Genomic DNA, 23,730 nt, shown 5'->3' on the forward strand with positions numbered 1-23,730 from the left:
CCTGGGCAGAAATTCCAGCAGCAATTGGTAGGAATCCCCAACCTCACTACCCAGCCCTACTTACAGAATGTCATTCTTCAGTGGTCCTCTCTAGCCATCACCTTCAGTACCCTTTTCCCCTTCAAATGTTCTTTCCATTCACTAGGTGTCCATTGCCAGTGAGAACACTAGATTAGGCAAACTTCAGTTAAACTTTATTGTGCTGCTTCAAGTACTTATTTCATACAGACCACATTTGACCCCATATTAGTCCATTGTAAAGACCATGTCAAGTGTCCTGTCAGCCCCTGCACTTGCATCTAAATAGACATCAGAAGGAGAACCACACAAGCCTTTGTGAATGATCTTCACAACCAGGGTGCCCCTGAGCACCAATTAATTCATAGCATAGTGTTAATGCAGAAAAAAATTTCTTTAGTACTAAGTTAACAGATATTGCATTTAAAATGTAATGAATGCAGTATTCATAAACCTATATATGTACCTTGTAACTTTGGTGTCAGCAGGGATTCTGTAGATCCCTATTTATATCAAATAAACTTCAAATAGTCCAGAATGCAGAATGCATCTGGCCTCATTTTTGAAGTATCCCTCTAGGAACATTTCTAAAATAGTAGATTGTTCCAGTTCTTTTCCCTAATGAGGAAAATCTATGTGTTGTATGATTATTAATAATAATGGCTTCAAATAAATTATTGACTGGTTGCAATGGAATGTGCTGTCTGGCAGCTGAGGAGCTTCCTGCAGTGTCTGAGTTGAGTTGTGTTCCTCTGACGTCCCCTCTTTATTTCCATCAGTTACCAGCCTCCCTAGGTAGAATGTTAAAAGATGAGCCCAAGAATGGTGGGAGAAATGTGAAGGAAGGTGGTGCCAGATTCATAAAAATATTTAAAGGAATTAGTGACTTTTTTGATTTATTAATTTTGGAGCTATTCAAAAATAAATTTTATGTTCATAGAACTCAGTATTTCAGCATATATGCACATATACTCCTAAACATACTATATACATGTATGTAGCTATGCAACCAAATGTCCACCATTTATGAGACATTAGGTGCAGGGAGATTAATTAAGACATTCTCTATTATACAGGACTTGTTATTGTCTAATAGAGAAGACAGGCAGGAACCCAGCTAGTCATTCTGTAATAGACAGAGATTGCATGTGCAGTACTAGGCATTCGACTAGGCTCAGGGTGTACAGGAAGAAGAAAACAGCCAGCCTGGGAATATGTGCCACACGTATGGAACAGATAATGAATTTATCCAAGTCCAAAAGACAGAGAAACATTGCCATCAAAGTTGATCATGAAAGGCTTCTGGGAAGCAGTAACATTGGAACTGTATTTTGAATGTATTTTCCCTCCACATAATTCTCTACGCATGTTTCCTATTTCAATTGTATTAAATTTTGAGACATATAAATCAGTGGTCATTTATGATCTTTGAATGTCTTGTGATTTGGTAAGTAAAATTCTCGCTCCCCTCAAAACAATCCAAGACCGTTTACTATGACTTAAAGTATTCATAAAGCAAGGTGATTATTACTCTTGAGACCATTGTACAAAGCCCTGAAGTGTGTTAGACATAAGCCAGAAACCATTTTCCTTTGTTATATCCTCTGAGTCTGTTAGGTTAAAAAAAAAATCTATCTTTCTGCTATTCTTTTATGGGCTACAGTCTAAAAGAAAGATTATTGTGAAATTCTCTTTCTGTGTTACATATGCTACCAGATTTTAAAATCCTGAACAAAACAGATAAAAATGCTTTGCTTTTCAGTATATACACCTCCATTTTCCTAAAGTTGCATAACTAGCAGAATTTTTTAAAATGTTTGCAAATATTGCGTCACTATTGAAATTGAGCATTGCATCTCCAGAAAGAAAGGGATTTTTTTTCCATTTGTTATTTCAATAGTTTAAATCGCAGTGGCAAATGAAAATACAATTGAATCTCAAGCGAATGGCCAGAAATACCGTATAGTTTATGAAATATGGCAGCATAATGAATAGGAGGCAAAAAAAAATGTCCTGGCTTTCAAGTCCTGATGGTTGTGATGTGATTGAATCATAGTGCATTCTGTTTGATGTCTCAGCTTTGCTATTCAGATGCACGGCAAAGTATGTGCATCATGCTCTCTGTGAGTGCACCAGACAACCCGGCACGGATATAGGTTGTTTTTCCTATACTTGCAGGGAGCATATACATATATATATAGAGAGAGAGAGAGAGTAGAATTTAAGTAAGGATATTTTAATTCTCCTAATAGTGATAGTTTCCCCTACAGAGGAAAATCTATCAGTCAGGTACAAAAGAAACAGCTTAGGATTTGAAGGAATTTGACAATTTTGTTGTAGTTCCTAGCCTGGCAGGTGGTAATAATGCCTATGCCAGCACTGTCAAAATATGAAAATTAAAGTGACGATGGGTTTTAATGAAATCCATTTGACAAATATAATTAAGGTGTTTTAATATGAAGTCCTGTAATAAAGACTACCGGTGGACTCCCTGAGGTCCTGACTAATTGTGTAGATTGCTTTTAAGCTTTGAATAGTTTTATTGGATAATGAACTGTTAAGAAGTGTTAGATCTTTCTTAAGCAGAATTTGGTTTGAAAAAGAAGAGGAGAGACAGGCCTGAGGTGTGGCATTTTAAACATAATTAGAGGAGAGATTTAAGTTAACATCTTTGATCTTGCTGTCAGTTTTTGATTAGAGCTGTAAATGCTTTAATCAAGTGTAGTGTAGTCATTACATTTCTAACTGTTTTTTAAACTGCGAAATTACTGAGACATTGACATCAATTTTAACACATTCTGAAAAATTTGCAGCAGAATTGTGTTTCTCTGCCCAGGGTTTACATTAGAATATCAGATTATACTGATTTACCACCTTGAAATGCAATGGTAAAAATTTATTGCAGTGAGGAATAGTTTTGTTTCCATTATAGTTAGACATAGCACCAAAACAGTACAGTCACTTAGTATTCATTTGCTTTCTAGGAATTTTTTGTAAGTTGAAGCATCTCTATGGACCTATTCTAAAAATGTATAGATGAGGAGACAACCTCAACCTATTAAACCAAGTGGAATTTATAATAAATCTTTTATGACGTTCACTTTTCAAAGAACCATTGTTTGCCTAATAGCTCACAATAATCATCTGATGTCATATTTGGTTTTCTATTCCTGGGCTTAGTTCACGGTAAGCACATTCTGTAAATATTTGTAGGATGACTGAGGAATCTGATTACTATAGCTAAGCATATACTCTGCTTGGATTCTTTTCCCAGAATTCAATACGATTAACTAGTGAAGTATGAGGAAAAAGCACATTCCTTTCCCCTCCTGCCACCTGTCTTAACCCAGTCACTCATTATAGGGTAAAAATGGGTACATATGTTTTCTGCTTCTAGTTTCAGATTGCATCACTATAATGATGAGATGGACCAATACTTTGTAGGATTCCTCTTGGAAGAAATAAGCCTCTCTGCCATTTCACCCATAATTGCAGAAGTGCAGAGCTATTGTAACTATGCCCCAGAGCCATTTTCATTGACTAATAAGAAATCTACATGAACTTCATAGTCTGGTTTTCTGATTGTGTATTATATGTTACATAGGATATGAAATGAGTAAGAAGTTGAGAGACAAACTTAGGGGAAAACACTTCAAGATAAAGGTATAGGCAATGATTTTCTTGTAGGACTTCAATAGCTTAGGCAATAATAGCAAGAATCGGCAACTGGGATTGCATCAAGTTAAAAAGCTTCTAGATAGTGACCAACAATTACCAAAATGAAGAGATAGCCTATAGAATGGGGAAAGTATTTGCCACTACTCATCTGACAAGGGATTAATACCCAAGGATAGATAAAGAACTAACAAAATTAACCACATAAAGAACAAATAATCATCAATAAAGATGTAGATGAATTGAACAGATATTTCTCAAAAGAAGTTCAAATGACCAATAAACACATGGAAAAAAAAAAACCTAACATCCTTAGCAATCAGGGAAATGAAAATCAAGACTACAATGAGATTTCAAACAAATGCTGGTGAGGATACCAGAACAAGGAACCTTTATAAACTGTTGGTAGAAGATAAATTAGTCCAAGTACAAAGGAAATTGATATAAAAGTTTCTCAAAAAACTAAAAATAGAGTGATCCAAACTGTGCCACTCCTGGTTATATATCCAAGGAACTAAGTCAGCATACAATAGTATGCTGTGTGTAGGCACACTTATATAGTCATATTTATTATGACATTATTCACAATAGCCAAGTTATGAAATCAGCTAGGCGCCCATCAAAAGATAAAAGGGCAAAGAAACCATGGCATATACACCCACTGAAATTTTATTCAGCCATCAAAAAGAACAAAAATGTGTCATTTGCATAAAAATGAATGGAACTGGAGAGGTTACAATGCTAGGCAAACCAGACTCAAGTGTCACATCTTTTTTCTCATGGGGAATCTCAATTTTCTTTTATGACATGAAGTTACAAGAGGGACTATTTGAAAAAGAGGAGTGTGAGGAGGGATCAAGTAAGTATTTGAGGATGAGTGTAATCAAAGTGTATTATTATATACATATATGGGAAAAATACTATATTTTATACAATTTATATATGCAAATAAAAAATTCAAAAGAGGTAGATATTTTAATCCAAGTTCTACTTGATAGATCACATACATAGAAAAATCACTTTTCAGGGGCTGGGAAGGTGGCTCAGTGGTAGAGTGCTTGCCTTGTATGCCTGAAGCCCTGGGTTTGATTCTTCAACACCACATAAGCAGAAAAATCTGGAAGTGGCTCTGTGTCTCAAGTGGTAGAGCATAAGCCCTAAACTGAAGAGTTGAGGGACAGCACCCAGGCCCAGACAGCGCCAGGGCCCATGACCGATGAAAGAAAGAAAAATCACTTTTCTTTAGATGACATAATATAGCTTTGAGCGAAATAAGTAACATGTACATCCCACTCAGTTCTAGAAGTCTGTTGATAACCATCTTCTGAACCTTTTAGTGCATTCAGTTTAACATTTTCTTTCATTTAATGTTTCCCCAGTTTGCCTTTCTTCATGACTTTTTTTCCTGCTTTATCATTCATTCATCAATCCATCCAGTCTTCAGGAAGTGTATATAATATTATATACTAATACAAGTATACTAATAAAAGTATTAGTATATAATATATACTACACACCATCAAGATCTATGTATTGCCTTTCAGTCACATGACACAAGTGTATTGCCAAGAATGGGGAATGGTTATCTTCTCCTATCATTTATGTGCCATTTGATAGATTCATGTTTGTAACTAGGAACAGCTGGACCAAATACTTTTCAACAGTCTTAACTGTCAATTTGCCAGAAATAAAACCTTTCTTATGGATTCTCCAAATAACTTTTCTATTGTTTTAAATGTGTATCATGTGCCATTAGTTTCAAGTCAATATGATGTACATCCTGAAGCAACAGTGAAAGAAAGAAAAGAATTAGGAAGCATTGTTTCCCTAGGTTTTTCTTCATCATCAAGAGTTAGAAAAGAATTTGAGACACACAATAGAGGATCAATTGTTAAGCTGTCAGCAGACTATGAGATTTCGAATCATGTCAGACTATGTCAACGTTATTGATGGGCAGATTAGTCTGAGTGTGGAGCCAAGAAGCCTGAAGTAAGAGTCAGGAAATGTGGATTCTTGGAGACTAGCAAGGACTATGAGAAAATTTATGGAGAGCAACATGTTTTTATTAGCTGATCTGACACATTCCTGTGTTTCATGCTTGTACAGTGTTTTACTTTGTTGTGATAGTTTTCCTGTCATTCTGCCCCCATGGGTGTGAGGGGCTATATGCTGACCTTTGTCTTCTTAGTGCCTGCTACATAATTGACTCTCCATTTCTAATTGACTTGAATTCTAATTGCACTGTAACCTTTAATTTGCTTCCACATAGGACAATGATAGATAGAAGGGGTGACTGATCAAGATGCATTGTGTACACAAGTGGGCATGCTAAATTGAAACTTCCTTGTACAACTATTTGAAGATAATAATAATAACAATAGCAGCAATAATAATATATTTCCTTCACCAGCATATTGCTTAACCTTTGTCATCAGCTCCTTCTCAACAGGATTTCCTAGAAAATTAGGTAGGGGATCCATAAATAGAAGCAACTTCAAATTTTTCCCTTTACTTCTGTGGCCTTATTATAAAGTGTTTAACTATGTGGCCCACTCCCAAACTGAAATAAAGATTTTCCAACAGGACATTGCACTTTTCACTTTTGCAATAATTGTTCGGTGTTTCGTAATAAAAGACATGTGGAGTGAGGAGGGATTTTTCAGTCATGATCTCTTATGAATCTATAGATATAACCAGAGCCAGCCTGCTTATAAAAATCATCAACACACTATTTCCTGCTGCACTAGGTGTTCTTTTGAAGTCTCTCATACCAAGCTCTGACCTCATTTCTCAAGATGTATCCACATTTCTTAAATGGAAAATTTTGGCAAAGAGAAGACAGCCTCAACATGCAGAATGTTTTTGAATGTTGCTTTCCATTTAACACTTAAGGACATCAATGATGTAAACTACGATAGGTGCCCCATGTCATGTTAAGTGGCATTTCACTAAAGATGTCAAGCACAGGAGTAGCTTTCCTTACAGTATATTGGTTTATCTATCTTCAGTGCAGATTATACAAGATCTCCTATAGAATTTTTTAATAAAATAATTGCACATTGTCTGCATTGCTTTTAAAGGAAACCTTGACACTGCTGGGTTGATTTTGGAACCTTACTGTTGGAGTCAGAGCATATTTGGAAAAATTTGAGAAATGAAAATCAACTTAAATGACATTCATTTTCACCCCATCTTACTCTGTCTCTTGCCCTCACTGAGGAATGAAAGCTAATGGTTTTTGCCACCATCTATGTCCATGAAACTAGAGAATTTTGTAACCTTGTCAAGAGTTATTGTTCGGTGTTTTCCAGTGGCGAATCCTAGGATCTGGTGTGCTTCAGAGACAAAAGTCTAATTAACAGCCCCTCAGGCTAGGTAAAATATGTAGTGGTTTTGAGATTGTCACTGGGTATAGTAATATAAATCTGTTAAATACTTCGTTTCATCATCTATTGAGACTTTGAGGTTTCTTGTTTTATTTGCTGTATGTAGCAAATATTCTTATTTTTATTGAGCTGTTTGAGATTGTTGTTGTTGTTGTTTTTTCCCCCTGTTAAGGTTTCTGTCACTTTTTCTGCACCTGAGGAGGAGAATGGGATTTGCCAGTGATAAATGGGGAAGTTGACTAGCTAACTAATAAAGATTTGTCTTAATCAAGTATGATTTGTCAGAACAGGAGCGCACTGGGGTCAGGGCGCACGCAATGAATTATACAGCATTCACAGGAGGAAAGGACCCGGCAAGAGACCTCATAAATATGCTGCCATTACCCACTGCTAATTCGTATTCAAAGAGTGCTCTGCACAGCCGGTTTCTAGGTTGCTGAGCTGTTCACCAGCTTCCTGAGTTTTCTGTTTGTGTTTTTTAAAAAAAGAAAAGACAAGTCTAAAAGAAAGAAAGAAAGAAAAAGTTTCAAGTCCAGGTTGTTATATCAAGGTGAATCAGCCCCCAAAACTGAACTGGTATCAATAATTTGAAGTCTGATTTATTGCATTATATCTTGCATAATGTTAATTTAGTGCCTACTATGGGCTTGGTTACATGCTGGACACAATGGGAGGGAATCCTTACATACATCTCTGCTAGGTGAGGTTTTGGATGCTTTCTTTGATCTATTCTAGCTTTGTCTCCATAAATTCAAATGTGGCTGTAAGAGGAAGAGCTATCTGCCTCTATATGAAAAATGTCTTCCCACCACAGTTCTCAAATTAAAACTAGCTCTTTCTATGTTTTGAAGGTTGATGTATATTGAATACATGAAAGATTATTTTTTCTTGTGTTTTCTTTTGGGCTAGTCTTGACTTCTTAATCTATGACTTGTGTTATTCTCATTTGTTTATAACTTATTGCCTTGATGGGCTCAATAAGTCTTTTTCTCAGTCTTTATTTTTTAAATTAATTCTTTGAAGAGGTTATTGTTTCTTCTCTTCATTCTGAACAATTTCAAACACTTCAAGGCCAGATGATCTACTGTATTCAGCTGTGAGGAAGGAAGGGTCTCTTCCTGGGCTGTGTAAGCAGCATGGAGAGCAGCTCTGTCATCACAGAGATTCCTGTATGGTCAGGTGACCTAGTAGATGACTTTGGTTCGTGTGTGTGTGTGTGTGTGTGTGTGTGTGTGTGTGTATGCGCGTGCACACGCCAATACTAGGATTTGAATTAAAGAACTTAGTCTCTCACTTGGCTTTCTCTGCTTACGTCTTGCACTCTAACTCCAGTTCCTATTAGGTGATGTTGTATTAAGATTTTAGTTGTGACAGCCTAGTTTGTAATATCCCTGTGCCTTTGTTGAATAAAAACGTTAACTAACCTTGAGATTTGAGGATCATGGGTCAGAGTCAGCTCAGGCAGAAAAGTCCATGAGACTCTTTATCTCCAATAAAACTACTCAGAAAAAGCCAGAAGTGGTGCTGTAGTTCAAGTGATAGAGCGCTAGCCTTGAACACAAAGAGGCTCAGGGACAGTGCCCAGGCCCTGAGTTCAAGCCCCAGGACCAAGGGAAAAAAGTTAGTAAACTTATTTCTTACTTGAATAGCCACCCTAGTAGCTGATGATGCCAATCATTGTAAAATGAAGCTGTAAGTGTCCACATTAAAATAGTAACAATGATAACTTTTAAAAACAGAGCATACACTACTGCTGTATCAAGGGAAGCATGCTACCTTTAGATGGTGAATGTTTCTCAAAGGCCCCTGTATTAAGGGTTTAGTCATCAGATGACAGTATTGGAAACTGATAGACTTTCAGAAGCATTGTCCTAATGGGAGGTTCTTACAGAGATTCCCTGGAAGGGACTGTGGCCCCTTCCTTTTCTTCCTTTGCTTCCTGGCCCTGAAGTAAATAGTTGATTTCATCACATGCTCATCATGCATCAGAGACCTGAAAGCAACAGGTCCAATTAATCATAAAATGGTACCTCCAAAACTCTGATTTAAGCCAGGTACCAGTGAAGCGTACCTATAAGTCTGAGACCTGAGGACCATGGTTTAAAGACAGCTGGGGCAAGAAGTCTGTGAAACTTTTACCTCCAAGTAATCTCCCAAATGCTGGAAGTAGAGAGCACTAGCTTTTTTTAAAAAATGTTTTTTATTGTAAAAATACTGTACAGAGGGGCTACAGTTACATGAGCAAGGTAATGAGTACATTTCCTATCAAGCATTATTACCTCCTCCTTTGTTTTTCCCTTACTATCCCTTCCTTCCCACCAACACAATTATTCTACCCTCCTCCCCACCCCACCCCCAAATTGTAAAGTTCATTTTTCAACATAGTGTCTTGTACATCTCATTGGTACAATGGGTCAACCTGTATCCCTATTTAATCATTTTGTTTTTTCCCTTCCCCTCCCCAAATTAGAGAAGTGTATATACAGGATGCACGGCACTGACATCAAATACAGTGAAAACAGGGATTATACCATGGGGGAGGAACATACAAAAACAAAAAAATCACATGGTACATTATAAATACATAAAAAAAAACAATAGCAAGAAAGAAAAAACCACTTGTGCCCCTATCTTGGGATTCATTTTGCTTAACATCGTCTTATCTAGTCGTATGTACATAAATCATATGTATATAGCTTTTGACCTTTTCTGCTTGTCCCAGATATATACTAAGGGAAACCATGGGACCTATGTTTCTTTGGTCCTGGCTTACTTCACTTAATGTAATTTTTTTCCAAGTCTTTCCATTTCCTAACAAATGAGGCAATGTCATTCTTTCTGATTCCATTGTGTGTGTGTGTGTGTGTGTGTGTGTATACACACATTTTCTTGATCCATTCATCTACTAGGGGCATCGGGGTTGGTTCCATACCTTAGTGGGAGAAGATCTTCACTAGTCATACAATGGATGAGGGTATCATATCTAAACTATACTTGGAACTCAAAAAATTAAATCCCCCAACAACAAATCCTCAAAGAAACAACTGCCCGATAATTATATAAGTGGGGTAAAGACTTAAAGAGAAACTTCTCTGAAGAGGAAAGAAGGATGGCCAGTAGACACATGAAGAAATGCTCAACCTCCCTAACCATAAAAGAAATGCAAATCAAAACAACATTGAGATTCCACCTCACCCAAGTTAGAATGGATATTAATCAAGAACTCTAATAACAACAGATGCTAGAGGGGATGTGGACAGAAGGGAACCCTGCTGTATTGTTGATAGAAGTGTAAACTTGTTCAACCACTTTGGAAAGTAGTATGGAGGTTCCTCAAAAGACTCCACATAGAGCTCCCTTATAACCCAGCAATCCCATTTTTGGGCATTTACCCAAATGATCACAAACAAGACCAGCTACGAGCACAACTATGTTTATTGGAGCACTAGCTTTGAGCAAAAAAGCTCAGGGACAGTGCTCAGGCCCTGAGTTCAAGCCACAGGTCCAACACACACACACACACACACACACACACACACACACAATTCTGATTCAAAGTAAGATTTTTCTCATTCTAATGTAATTATCTCAGGTATTTAGTTGTAGTGACAGAAAACTGATGAATATAAGGGAAACAAATGGGCTATCAACAGCAAATTTCCTCTCTTCTCCCAAGGATAGAACCTCAGGAAAGAATAGGGCAGAATCCAGATTTTAAAAGTTCACTAATCCAATCCTTCTGCATCAAAGAAAAGAATTTTAGCAATTATTATTATCTGGTATATTACTTGAAACTTCTTCAACACACTGACTTCAGTTAGGAATAGAAAAGAAACACAGTCCTTGGCTGGTCCCCTACCATTCAGAAATGGATATTTACAGGGGAATATAGCAGACATTCAGAATTATAGTGATGGGGGTATATTTAATTCAGGGGAAACAAACTACAACTCTGTGAACCAAGACAGGGTAAGGGGTTATAAGAATGTGGTTAGGCCAGTGCTTACCATAGAACAATATCTGAACTTCTGTGTAGACAAGTATTTGGTGAGAACCATGCCTGCCTTGACACAATAAAGATATGAACAAGATGGTGTAGATAGTGGACCAGAGCTGTATGTCAGTCCTCAGGAATTACCCAATTCTCATTTGGTCATTGTATGTCTTGGCTCTACACAAAAATCAAACTTCAAAAATTCTTGGAAAGAGAATTGAGTACTCAAAGTTAACAAGAAAAAAAGAGCCAATGGATTTTAGTGATGGAAACACTTGGACCTTAGAAAATTCACCTTACTTTTTTTTCTTTCATGTACAAGAGAACTGTGATGATGATGATGATGATGATGATGATGATGATGATGATGATGATTTTGCCTTATATATATGACATTTAAGAAGTCATCCACTGTCTAGTGTCCTGGTTTATTATATGTTCATTCCATGTGGCCCCAAATTGCTACACCAGAATGTCCTTGACATTGACTATTTGAGTGCCAGGGAAGAGGTGCTTAGAAACCAGATATGGGTTTTGAATACTGGCAGATTACTTAACCTTTCTCAGCCCCAGATTCCTTGTCTTTAAATGGAATTAGCAATAATCTACATCATGTGATAGTTATAAAGATTAAATGCAGTGTCCTTTAAAGTACTTAGTACAGTACAGTGGCTGGGAGAAAATGAAGCAGTCAATAAAGAGAAGCCAAAAAAAATTTTAAAACCTTTTCTTGGAGGGAAATATTTATTACAGTATTTTATATGTAGCTTGCAAGCAATAAGCTTTTGTTGTGCAGATAGAATGAATGAATGCATGCATTTTTCACCTTTAAGTTTTTTAACTACATGCCTCTCCCCACAATGCACACAAATAGAGTCTAATCCTACTAGTTGATTTTTATGCAGAAGTTTGGTAAACAACTCAATTTTAGTAGATTACTAATGGAGCCTATTGAGATATAATTCGAAATTTTTCTTAGACTTATGCTAATAGGTTCAATATAGAGCTTTGCTAATGAAGTCTAATAAATTCTCTATTGTATTTAGAAAAAATTGTGGCTTTGTTTTACTCTATATTTTAGAAACTCCCAGTGTTACAGTGCTTGCTAAGAAAGGCAAACAATAGCAAGTTATGTTTTAGGAGTGTTACTAAACAAAGTATCTATGTGCATATTTGGTGGTGTACTGTTCTTCTAAAGTTAACACAAGACAATAAACAGGAACCAGAAGGTAAATAGAACAGGTGTGTGTGAGTGTGAATCTGTGTGTGTGTATGTGTTTGTGTGTGTGTGTGTCGAGAATGGTGGTGGACAGTTGTTTGAAAAACTTGTTGAGAAATGCTTCAACCATCAAGGATGAAATTCTTCATCCAGGGCTTCTTAAGATTCAGCCCAAAGAAAAATGTGTATTGTATTACGTGGCTTGAATTGTTCAATAGTACAAAATGAATTATTCCCTCTACTGTCAAAAAATGTTTTAAATTAGGAAGGGAAGGAAATATGGTGGTAGCTTTTGAAGAGCTAAGAATTGAAGAGCTAAGAATTTTGAAGAGCTAAGAATTGTGGTGAATTTCTTCTTGAAATCAGCTTGACTAACATAGTGTGGAAACACTAGTGTTGTTTTTGTTCTTATTTTAAGTAAGTCTCATGAGTACCCAAGGCCCAGAACTAAAGGAGTAAAGTTCTGCACCAGAATTGGATATGTTAAGGTAGAGAACATTGGGAGCTAGCAACAGTCCACAGCATGTAGTTTAGCATGATTTATGGGAAAATGTTCAAGTATATACATCTGAACCTCACTGCCAGCATTCTAATGCAGTCAGTCTATTCACGTCTATATAATTTAGTTTCATAAATGAAACCAGATGTATATCTGTGACCTTCCAATTTCAATCTTCTCACACCTGCCGAAAATCTAAAATGAGAGAACTAGCTGGAAGCTGCAAAGTGGAGAACTGAGAAAACTACCTGTTGTCAAGTTCCTGTTGATCAGTTGAAAAGAGAGCAATCCAAGGCAGTGCTGAAGATCCAGGACAGTGGACAAGTTTTACCCCTGTGCCAATCCTGACCAACTGACGTAGATTGCCTGGAACATTTTACGTGAAGAATTGGTTGGGAGATGTGCTTCTGGGTCCTGTGATAGGTGAATGATAGCTGCCAGATGTTTCGTCTTAAGGAGTGGTGTCATGTATGTTGTGTGTTTGTTGACCTTCTCAGGAGTAGATGAATGATATTGTGTTGGGAAATTGAAGAGACTAACTTATCCTTCTGAACTATATCCATTTCTCTTAATTTCTAAGTTACCTTTAATGTCAGTCTTCTCACTTCCTCAAATTCCCCCTTCATATTTAACATGCCTAGTATTGAATGTTTATCATCCTTTATGCCAACATTTTGTGTTTCTTTGGGGGAATCAGTACTAGGATTTGAACTCAGGACCTCATGCTTGTTAGTTAGGCAGGTGCTGTTCCACTGAACCATACCTCCAAACCAGTTTTTAGTACTATTTTGAGATTAGATCTCACTTTAATGCCTAGGTGCCTACACCTAGCTCCTCCTGTGTTTTACTTCCTCCTGTAGCAAATATGGCAACACACCTACTAGCAACACACCTACTAGCGTCTTCTATTGAAGTTATGTCTCTCAAATTTCTCCGTCCACCTGCCTTGAACCACAGTTCTCCCTGTCTTAGCCGCCCGCAAACCGGTAATGGCAGGCACTCACCTGCAAACTCAGTATTGGTTAGGAAATGTTCTTTTGAGCTTTCCTACCCAGGCTAGTCTCAAACCACAATCTTCCTGAACTCAGCCTTCCAAATAGCTAGAATTCTAGGCAAGAACAGCCACACTTGGCTCTCTTTGTGTTTCTTAATTCTCAAATTCAGCTGTGTCACTTTCTAAGGCCTGTGCTCTGTATCTACCCTTTGTCTTGTGTTTTTTCAGGTTCGGTGAAGCCCCTTAGTTCAGGGAAAAATCCCTATGAGTCCTTGAGTTCAAGCCCCAGTACAGCACAATAAAGAAAGGAATGTGGAGAGGGAGGGAGGGGAAGTCATCTCTCAGTGAAAAAAAAAAAAAAAAACACCTTAAAATGCCTACAACAAAATCTGTTTGCTTTCCACATAAGACTTGTGGTCTGCCCAACGGTGACTTCTTGAATAAGCAGATAATCAGAATGCTATAGGTGAATGATAGAAATGGGTGCCCAGGTCACGAGAGTACAAAGAGTGACTAACTTGCTCATTATGCTTTCTAAAAAGGCTTTCTAATTACTTTCCAGTCACTTGTCAGTACTCTGCAGCCCTTTCGGGTTTTTTAGAATGCGTAATTCATTCACTCTGGAGAGCCGGGTGACACTGAGCTTGTCTCCCTTGTCTGTTAAGTGGACACATGTTTGGTAAATTCCACTAGTAAGCCTTGGAATGTGTTTTGACAGTTTTGCCCATTCAGGTTTTCTGTTGCTCCATCTCCTAGCTTTTTACATTCCTTATTGAATTGTAAGAAAAGGATGTCCTTCCTGCTGTTCTGGTCTTGTTTCATAAAATAGAATGGATTCATTCTCATTTTTGAATGAAGCTGTAATTAACATGGTTCCTTTTGTTTAACAACCTCGATTTACATAGTACCTGCTCATTCCAGAGTGTAATTATTGGTGGCACAGCTTCATTGAGTGATGTCTGAGCTCTGGGAATAGCATTTGTTAATTATCTGCAGCAAACCAGGTAACTGAGGGGAGGTTCTGCTACTTTGACTTTGATAAAAGTAGCACTGATGATTTTTTTAAATTGCTTAATGATAGATGTGATCATCTAAAGCAAAATAAAATACATACTCAGCTTTCTGCAAAGATAATGTTAAATCCTAATTGCATAATTTCTTGAACACACACACACACACACACACACAGCCCTACACAGTCTTACTATATGTGTCTGAGTGGGTGTAAGTTTCTATGAATGTGATTTTCTTCAATCATGTTGGCAACAAAGTGTGTGTCAGTCTTTTTTTAGTGTGTAGTAAATGCTAATATTGTCAGAAGCCAAGCAGACCACTGTCTGAAGTAATCTAAGGTAGAGGATTAGGACACACTGGAGACTGGTTACCTGTTTATACGTTTGAGTTTTATTGTTGAGTTTTTCTTGAAAATACCATACTGAAGTGGGGGATGGGAATGCACCTATCACTGCTTTGGTCCTTTTGACTCAACTAGAGCTCTACAGAGAAAAAGAGGCCATCAGCATTCAGTCATTGCAGACCTTGTATTTTAGATCCACAGACCATCCAGTCTAGCAATCTCATACTTGGAAGGACATTGAGCCTCAGAAAAGTGAAATGTTTTCTGAAAAGTTAACCCAAGTGAATGCTTTATTTGAGTGGATCTTAAACACAGGGAAACTAGAGATCATTCTAGAAATTGTCGTATTTTTGTAGCTTCCATGAAGTGGCCACCATTCACATGAGCTATTGAAAGTGCTACTGAGGAACTTAATGTTTTAATTTAATTAATTTAGTCTAATTAAACTATTTAACTGTAAGTTAATAAGTGCCTAATGGGTACTTTTTTATTTTAATTTTATTGTCAAGGTGATATACATAGGGGCTACAGTTACATAAGTAAGGTAGTGAGTACATTTCTTGTCAAACTTGTTACCTCCTCCTTCATTTTTCTCTCACTTTTCCTCCCTCCCCCAACTCCCTCCCCAAGTTATACACATCATTTCCTAATGGATACTTCTTTTAGACAAAGAAGTTCAGAGATTACAATTCTATCCTCAATTTGTCATCAATTACCTTGAATATATATTATAATGTTTCACTTATAATTTAGGGGCTAGTCAACAGTACAGTCATGCCTTGGTATCCAGTATCCTCAGGGGATTGCTTCCAGGACTCTCACCACCCACATAGACCAAGTCTGCAGATGTTCAGGTAGCTTACATAAAATTGCATAGAATTCATGCAAAACCTTCAAAATTGAAGGAAAAAACTTAACAGTATCTGATCAGTGAGTGAATCTTTGGACAAATTCGGACTCAACTATTAACAGTGTCTTAGAAAGCAGGACCACAAGAATATGTGAAAACACATGATTTCTCTACTCATCAGCCCTCATCTGGTGCCTGTTTCTTGGCATATCTGGACAATGAAGGATAATAGAATTATGAAACAGAATAATTTGGTTAACCAGGAGCAAATGGCTCACCCCTGTAATCCTAGCTACTCAGGAGGCTGAGATTTAAGAATTGTGATTTGAAGCCAGCCTGGGCAGAAAAGTCCTTGTGAGACTCTTAACTGCAATTGACCACTCAAAAACTGGAAATGGTGCTGTGGCTCAAGTGATAGAGCACTGGCCTCGAGCACAAAGAGGCTCAGGGACAGCACCCAGGCTCTAAGTTCAAATCCTATAACCTACAACAACAACAGCAGCAACAACAACAACAACAGCATGTAGTTTTGTGAAGGTCCTTGTAAGCCTGCATGGTCATATAGTTTGACTAATTTCCCTCATCTTTCAAAAGCCTGTCTGGCAGGCACGTACTCAGACCAAGCACTTGCTCAAGATATGAAAGTTGCCCCAAGTCTTTGCTGGCATGTTTAGTCGGTTGTTTCTCTCTAGAGTTCATTAGAGCTTTCCTATATCTCTATCTAATGAGTTTTTCCTTGTGGTCATTTGTGTATTGTTGATATTCCGATTAGAAGAAGATCCTCATGTGTTCAAGCATGGGAAGGTGGTGAAAGAATGCTTTTCCATTATCCCACATTCCAGGGTTGGGAGCTCAAAAGACTGATGATAACTGATTTCTTGTGGCATGCTCCTCAAACTAGTCTTTTTTTTTATTGTGAAAATACCATAAAGAGGGGTTACAATTACATGGGCGAGGTAATGAGTACATTTCTTATCAAGCATTGTTACCTCCTCCTTTGTTTCCCTTTCCATCCCTTCCCATCCCCCGCCCCCTTCTCAAATTAGTCTTATTTTGTGATGCCATCCTCATATTTTAGGAAGTATCTTCCTGTATTTATAGTTACCTATTTCCTTCTCAGTTCCTGTAGGGAAGAGGAAAGTGTTGAAAGCCTGTTGTACACCCTTCAAAGACTAAAAAAAAGAGAAAATGATAGCCAGAGATTCTTTGCAAATGTGTTCTCTTTAAAAAGAGCTATTGCCCAAAGATATAGTTGATTCTGCATAAATGTAAAAATAATTTATTTTATACATTTGTATGCTGTATTCCCAAGATAATTCTCATGACCTTTGTTGGGGGAAAAATGGAGTGTAGGAAGAAATTCTTCCTTCCAGGAATTCATTTATCATGTCATCTTGACATGGAGTATTTTAACATATAGAAATCAATTTTCATTTTCTTTTTTTATTGTTACTTAATCTCAAGAAAATCTTGATGGTCAACAAATGGAGTAGTTGTGAAATATATTTTTTAAATTATTTCAGTCAATGCCGCACAGCTATTCCTATGAAAGTTTAAAGCACTGAAAATTGTAGATTCGGTATGTCACTTTGCTTTTGGCTCATGTCTATAAGCTTATGGGTTGTTTTTTAATTGGTGTTTTCAGTGAGTACTTGTATCTAAAGTTAAATTAGTCAAGAAAAGTAAATACAGGAATGGGGGAAGTGAGGGATGGAAGGGATAGTAGGGGAAAAACAAAGGAGGGGTAACAGTGTTCAACAAGAAATGTACTCATAGCCGGGCACCGGTGGCTCATGCCTGTAATCCTAGCTACTCAGGAGGCTGAGATCTGAGGATCATGGTTCAAAGCCAGCCCAGGCAGGAAAGTCCATGAGACTCTTTTTTTTTTTTTTAAACCAGGGCTGAGAACCGAACCCACGGCCTTGCGCGCGCCAGGCGGGCCCCCTTCCGCTGAGCTAAACCCCCAGCCCCCCCGTGAGACTCTTATCTCCAGTAAACCACTAGAAAACCAGAAGTGGCGCTGTGGCTCAAGCAGTAGAGGGCTTTCCTTGAGCTGAAGAGCTCAGGTACGGTGCCCAAGCCCAGAGTTCAAGCCCCACGACCAACCAAAAAGAAAAAAGAAAAAGAAATGTACTATTACCTTACTCATGTAATTGTAACCCCTCTGTATAGCATCTTTACAATAAAATAAAGTTTAGAAAAAAAGAAAAGTGAACATGTTACTAACTTTTTAATGAAATTTTTCATAAATATTTAATACTATTCTTAACAGAGATAGTTGATGTTAAAAACAGTCTCCTTTAATTTATCACAGCGCTCTGTTTGACATATGATAATTTTTCTTTCTTAGAAGAGTTTTTTTTCATTCTATAAAAGTAACTATTTCTAACTGGGAGAAATGTAATCTACCTGACATATGTAACTGTAACCCCTTTGTACATCATCTTTATAATAACAACTAAAAAATTAAATTAGTAAAAGAATAATCATTTCTGATACCTGTCCTGTTATGTTCTTTATTAGAGCATCAAAATATAAAGCAGTAAAAGAGGAAAAAAATAAACAAGGGAAAAGGTAACATTGTTCCAAAAGAAATGTACTCATTACCTAACTTACATAACTGTAACCCCTCGGTATATCACCTTTATAATAACAATAAAAATCAAAAATAAATAAAACAATACCTGGTATTTGGGTATTAGGATCACCGTGTATTCAGCATTGTCAGTATCTCTTCTCTTTACAAATGGGGTTAATATATGGGATGCTGAACCAATTCCACATCCATGGAAGTAACATATGATATTGAAAAGGCCCAGTCTCTTTGCCCCTGGTCCATAGATTTCTTTAACAGCAGCAGCAGCCTGTAAGTCCATTCTGAGTAGTCTTCCCCTGGTGAACCTGAGAAACTTGTATGTCTGTTACCTACTTTTCATAGTCCTTTTCCAGTGCCACACTTGATGGACCTTGGAAACATGAATAATCACAGTCCTTTCATTACTTCGTTTCTTTTCTTTCTTTTTTTTTTTTGTCAGTTGTGGGCTTGAACTCCGGGCTTTGGCCCTGTCCCTGAGCTCTTCAGCTCAAGGCGAGCTCTCCACTGCTTGAGCCACAGTGCCACTACTTTGTTTATTTTCTTTATTTTATTTTCTTATTTCTTCATTCTTTCCACAAATACTTGAGATACTATACTGGCCAAAGACACAATAATAATAACCTATTTTCTATTTATTTAAATTTACATGTTATAATACCCATCACTCTTAAGAGGAAGAAATATTTCATAAACAGTATTTTGCTGAATAATGACAATATTGTGATCTCATACATATTAGTTTAAATAGATTTTAAGTTGCTATTTTACATTGATTAAAGAAATTCAATATAATAAAAAATAGTATGACATGATTGAATATTGTAATTATTGGGGGGAATAAAAGAAAACTGTTCAACACCACCTGTCTCCTTCATCTTTTTAATCTTCTATTTTAGTGATGCCTCTACTGGAAACCAGATATCCTACACAACTCTACCTTAAGGATAACTTGTATGAGGTTAATATTTAAAAAGCTAACATAAATCTAAGAAGAGGTACTTTACTAAGAGGATATTATACTGGAAAAGAATTTCCAGAATTGTATAGTGCCAAAACTATTTGTGGTAGCGTTACATGACATGTAAAAAAAAATTAGCTAAGTTTTCTATCATGAAAGTAATATAAACTTGGCTAAATCACGTACCTTGGCTCAATCTTCATAGTAGTATGGAAGTCCTGTGAGTGCAAATGACAGATCTGGATCCTGGGCATATCGTTGGCACAGAGCAAAGATTCTGTGATTATCTGATGAATTCTCTGATCTTACACCACCATACATTTGTGTGGTACCCAAAGCATCCACATTTTCACTTGGGTTAGCTCATTTGATAGGGCATAGTTTGACAAAGGTAGGACTAAAATTGCAGTTCACATGGGCTCTGACAGAAGTATGACAGGAGCAGTGTCCAAGTTCTAACAGCCTATTGATTGTTTTTGATGAATCAGTCAATGTTCCAATAAATGCTTATTGTTATGAACCAGTCTCTGCACTGAACACATTCCCTTGATTATTTTATTGAATTATACAAACAGCACTATTATGTGCTACTATCCTTCTTATTCCCATTCTAGAGATTAAGAAATAGAGTCACAGAAAAGTGGCTGACTGATGTGAGGCCACAATCAGTCAGTGTTTGCACTGGGATTTCAGCTCAAGCTAAGTTATAGAAGTTCTCAGCTGAAGTTCTCAGTTGGCCTAATCGTTGTTCCACAGTATATCAGTATGAATACATGAGCCAAAGTAAACACCATGGTGATTTCTTAATGTCTTGATTAAATTATTTACTATTACACTCGGTGCTTGTTGTACATGTATATAAATATATAATCCAGAGATGGTTATTGTTATAAGTGAGGATATAGCCTGGTATAGTAACACATACCTGTGAACCTGCTCTAGAGAGGTTAAAACAGGAGGATCGTGAGTTTATGGCATGCTAGGCTACATAGCAAGACCATGTCACAAAACCAAAAGAAAAAAAAGGAGACAATACAAGGGAGGGAAAAGGAGAAAACATGAGAGAGATAGAAAATAAGGTAATCACATAAATTGCCATTCTTTTATAGTATAAGCCTTCTCCCAGATAATAGAGAATGGGTCCAAAAGAAATTATTTACGGCAGTTGGATATTTGTAAGATCAGAACATACCTACTGTCTTATAAAAGGTCTGTAGTCAGGGCTGGGAAAGTGGCTCAGTGATAGAGCGCTTGCCTTGCATGCCTGAGACCCTGGGTTCGATTCCTCAGCACCACATAAGCAAAAAGAAAAACGCCGGAAGTGGCGCTGTGCCTCAAGTGGTAGAGCACTAGCCTTGAGCTGAAGAGCTGAGGGACAGTGTCCAGGCCCAGAGTTCAGGCCCCACAACCAGACCAAAAAAAAAAAAAGGTCTGTAGTCAAAGAGATTGCCCAGTGTCAATCAAATGAGACATTCAGGGCAGGGGTATCTTTATTTGGAGTCAGCAGTGTGGCTTTTTAATGGATGCCAAAGCTGCCTGTACTAGTATAAGTTCCAGGGTAAAACACTATGGTCAGTTGGAACTCTCCTCAACTCCTTAAGAATATACCTCACCTTGACTTGGCTCAAGAATCTCCAGAGTGTGACCCTAAAGATAGTTCCACTATCAATATCTATGTGGATGAGATTATGAGGGTTTCCTGTACATGGGGAACACGATGCAGTCAGAATTGTTCCAAGTGAACATTAACTCATGCCATAATGAAGGAAGGAAAGTGGCACAAGATCGTCAACATTACTCTTCAGTTGTAAAAAGCAAAGGCTCCATTCCATGCTGACAAAGCAATAAACCATTGTGTCTGGGCTTTCCTCCATCTTTGGTGAAGAATGGCCCTGGGCAAGTCACATTGCCACTCAATCAGTACTGCCATGTTGGTTACATTCTGTAGATTGGATCATAAAATATATTTTATCATAAGTAAGTTTATCTATTGCCATCTGTATTTTACAAATACATGGAGTAAAATGTGTCTGACCTTACTTCTGTGTTCATTGTCATTTTGGTACCTGTTGATCATTCTCACATGCATCCCAAGTCATTCCTAACTCTGATTTTTTTTTTCCATAGAGCAAATTGGCCAAGAGATGTTGGAAAACCTCAGTCATGACAGAGAAAAGATACAGCGAGCACGTGAAAGAGTAAGTTTTAAGTGACAACACCGTTTCACGTACTCAGTACATGAGAAGACGTAAAAGCAAAGGTCACCGTAACACGCAGACATATGGCAACATAGATGGAAGTGTATATGCTTATAATGTCTAGGGTGAACGAGGGGCATACCACCTCTGAAGAAGGAAAGAAAGGGTATGAGATGAACCTCAGAAGGTCCCACATGTGTATTTTATTTAGCTCCATAGCTGAGACTAGCATGACTGGGGGCAGTGCTGGAGCATGTAACTCCTTCAGAATGAAGTCTAAAAAAAGCACTGCTGCCCCATTCCTCCTCCTTTCATTCCCATTTCAGTGTAAGGACTTTGCACATTCATATCTTTAACGGGATCAGATCCTCCAGCCATTGGGCCATGTAAGGCCCATGAAATCATTCTTCTCCTTGGTTGCCCACAGTTATCTGCTAATCTTGATAATTTTGTATGACCCAAGAGTGATATGGTAAGATGAATGTTAAATTTGGTCAGTTTATGAGACATTTACTTTTATATCCAGTTCAAGTAACCATTTTTAAGTACCTGAGATTATCTCTTGCTCTCATTTCCTGGATCTAAGAATTTCCAAAGTTTATGTCAGAAATAAATATATTAAGCCAGGCACCAGTAGCTCATGCCTGTAATCCTAGCTACTCAAGAGGCCTAGAGCTGAGGATCTGTTTCTAGCCATACCAGGCGGAATAGTCTATGAGACTCTTATCTCCAGTTGATGACCAAAAAAGCTGGAAATGGAGCTATGGCTTAAGTGGTAGAGCACTAGCCTTAAGCAAAAATACTCAGGTACAGTACCCAGGCCCTGAGTTTAAACCCCAGGACCAGTACAAAAAGAAGAAAAAGAAATATATTTATGTTTGTGTATATAAGCATTTTTTATTGTTTGGCTTTATTTTTTTGGCTTTTTTTTCTTTTTTTTGCACACTGTCCCTGAGCTTTTTTTGCTCAAGTCTAGTGCTCTACTACTTTAGGCAAAGCACACTGTGATTTTTTTTTGGTGGTTAACTAGAGATAAGAGTCTCACAGACTTTACTCCCAGGCAGGCTTTGAACCACGATCCTTAGATCTCAGCCTCCTTGAGTAGCTAGGATTACAGGCATGAACCACCTTATTGTGCAGCTTTTTTTTAATCATGAAATAAAATCTTTGTTTGCATGCACTTTAAAACTAATCTAGTCGTACAAAGTCTTATTTAAATACTGCTTGTTTCCTCCCAGCTTCGGGAAACAGATGCCAACTTGGGGAAAAGCTCCAGGATTCTGACGGGGATGTTGAGAAGGTAAGAGCAAGGTAGGGACAATCTTCTCCCGCTTTCTCTCTCCTTAAGAGTTTTTCATCCATTTGCAGTGGGGAATTTTACAGGCTTGAGAGCTTCTGCTCTTTGTCCCTGTGTCAAGACCCTTTTGAACTAACAGAGCACTGATTTTAACTCTTTTTTGGACAGACAAATTCAGATTAGAGAGAAGGCTTGAGCTAGGGGGATTACCTAAAGCTATGGAAAAAATTAGGGTTAGACAAGAAGCATTTTTTCATAGCCTGAGGAAGGCCCGTGGCAGGAGCAGCCTGACTGACTTTCTGTTTTGATGGAAGGAGTGGGGGCCTGCCGTCATCCAAAGCACACTCAGTATCAGCTTGCTCTCCTCTCTTACCTTGTTTTCATGACTGTAAGGAATACTGTCTGGGGAACTTTTCTTTTAATGTAAGTACTGAAAAATGATTTATAAATTGTCAAGATTGTTGGAATCATCTGAATGCATATGTGGTTCATGTTGTCTATGTATGAGTGAACTTTGATTGATGACAATATCTGGGAGCATGTAAAAAGCTAAGTGAAGAAGGGCAGTGGTATTCTAAATTCATGTACTCAGCACAGAATGATTTTCCACTCTGAATCTACCAGGTAAGAGAATCATCTAGCATCAACATGGTAGCTTGGAACTGTGGGTAGACAAGGCAATGAGGAAC

The 23,730-nt window shown here is 37.6% G+C and overlaps 1 protein-coding gene across 2 annotated transcripts in view; it reads left to right on the forward strand.

The window, feature by feature from the left end:
- The window catches only part of Vti1a (vesicle transport through interaction with t-SNAREs 1A), a 317,394-nt gene that overhangs the window by 162,767 nt on the left and 130,897 nt on the right, over nt 1-23,730 (forward strand). The window contains exons 6-7 of one of the 2 annotated variants that reach the window (XM_013017749.1): nt 21,674-21,744; nt 22,983-23,044. In XM_013017749.1, coding sequence (XP_012873203.1) covers nt 21,674-21,744; nt 22,983-23,044 — 133 coding nt within the window. Of the gene's footprint in view, nt 1-21,673; nt 21,745-22,982; nt 23,056-23,730 lie in introns of both variants that reach the window. The other variant, XM_013017750.1, reaches the window with a different exon arrangement.

This window comes from Dipodomys ordii, unplaced genomic scaffold (genome assembly GCF_000151885.1).
Source record: "Dipodomys ordii isolate 6190 unplaced genomic scaffold, Dord_2.0 Scaffold36, whole genome shotgun sequence".
NCBI classification, from domain to species: Eukaryota; Metazoa; Chordata; class Mammalia; order Rodentia; family Heteromyidae; genus Dipodomys; species Dipodomys ordii.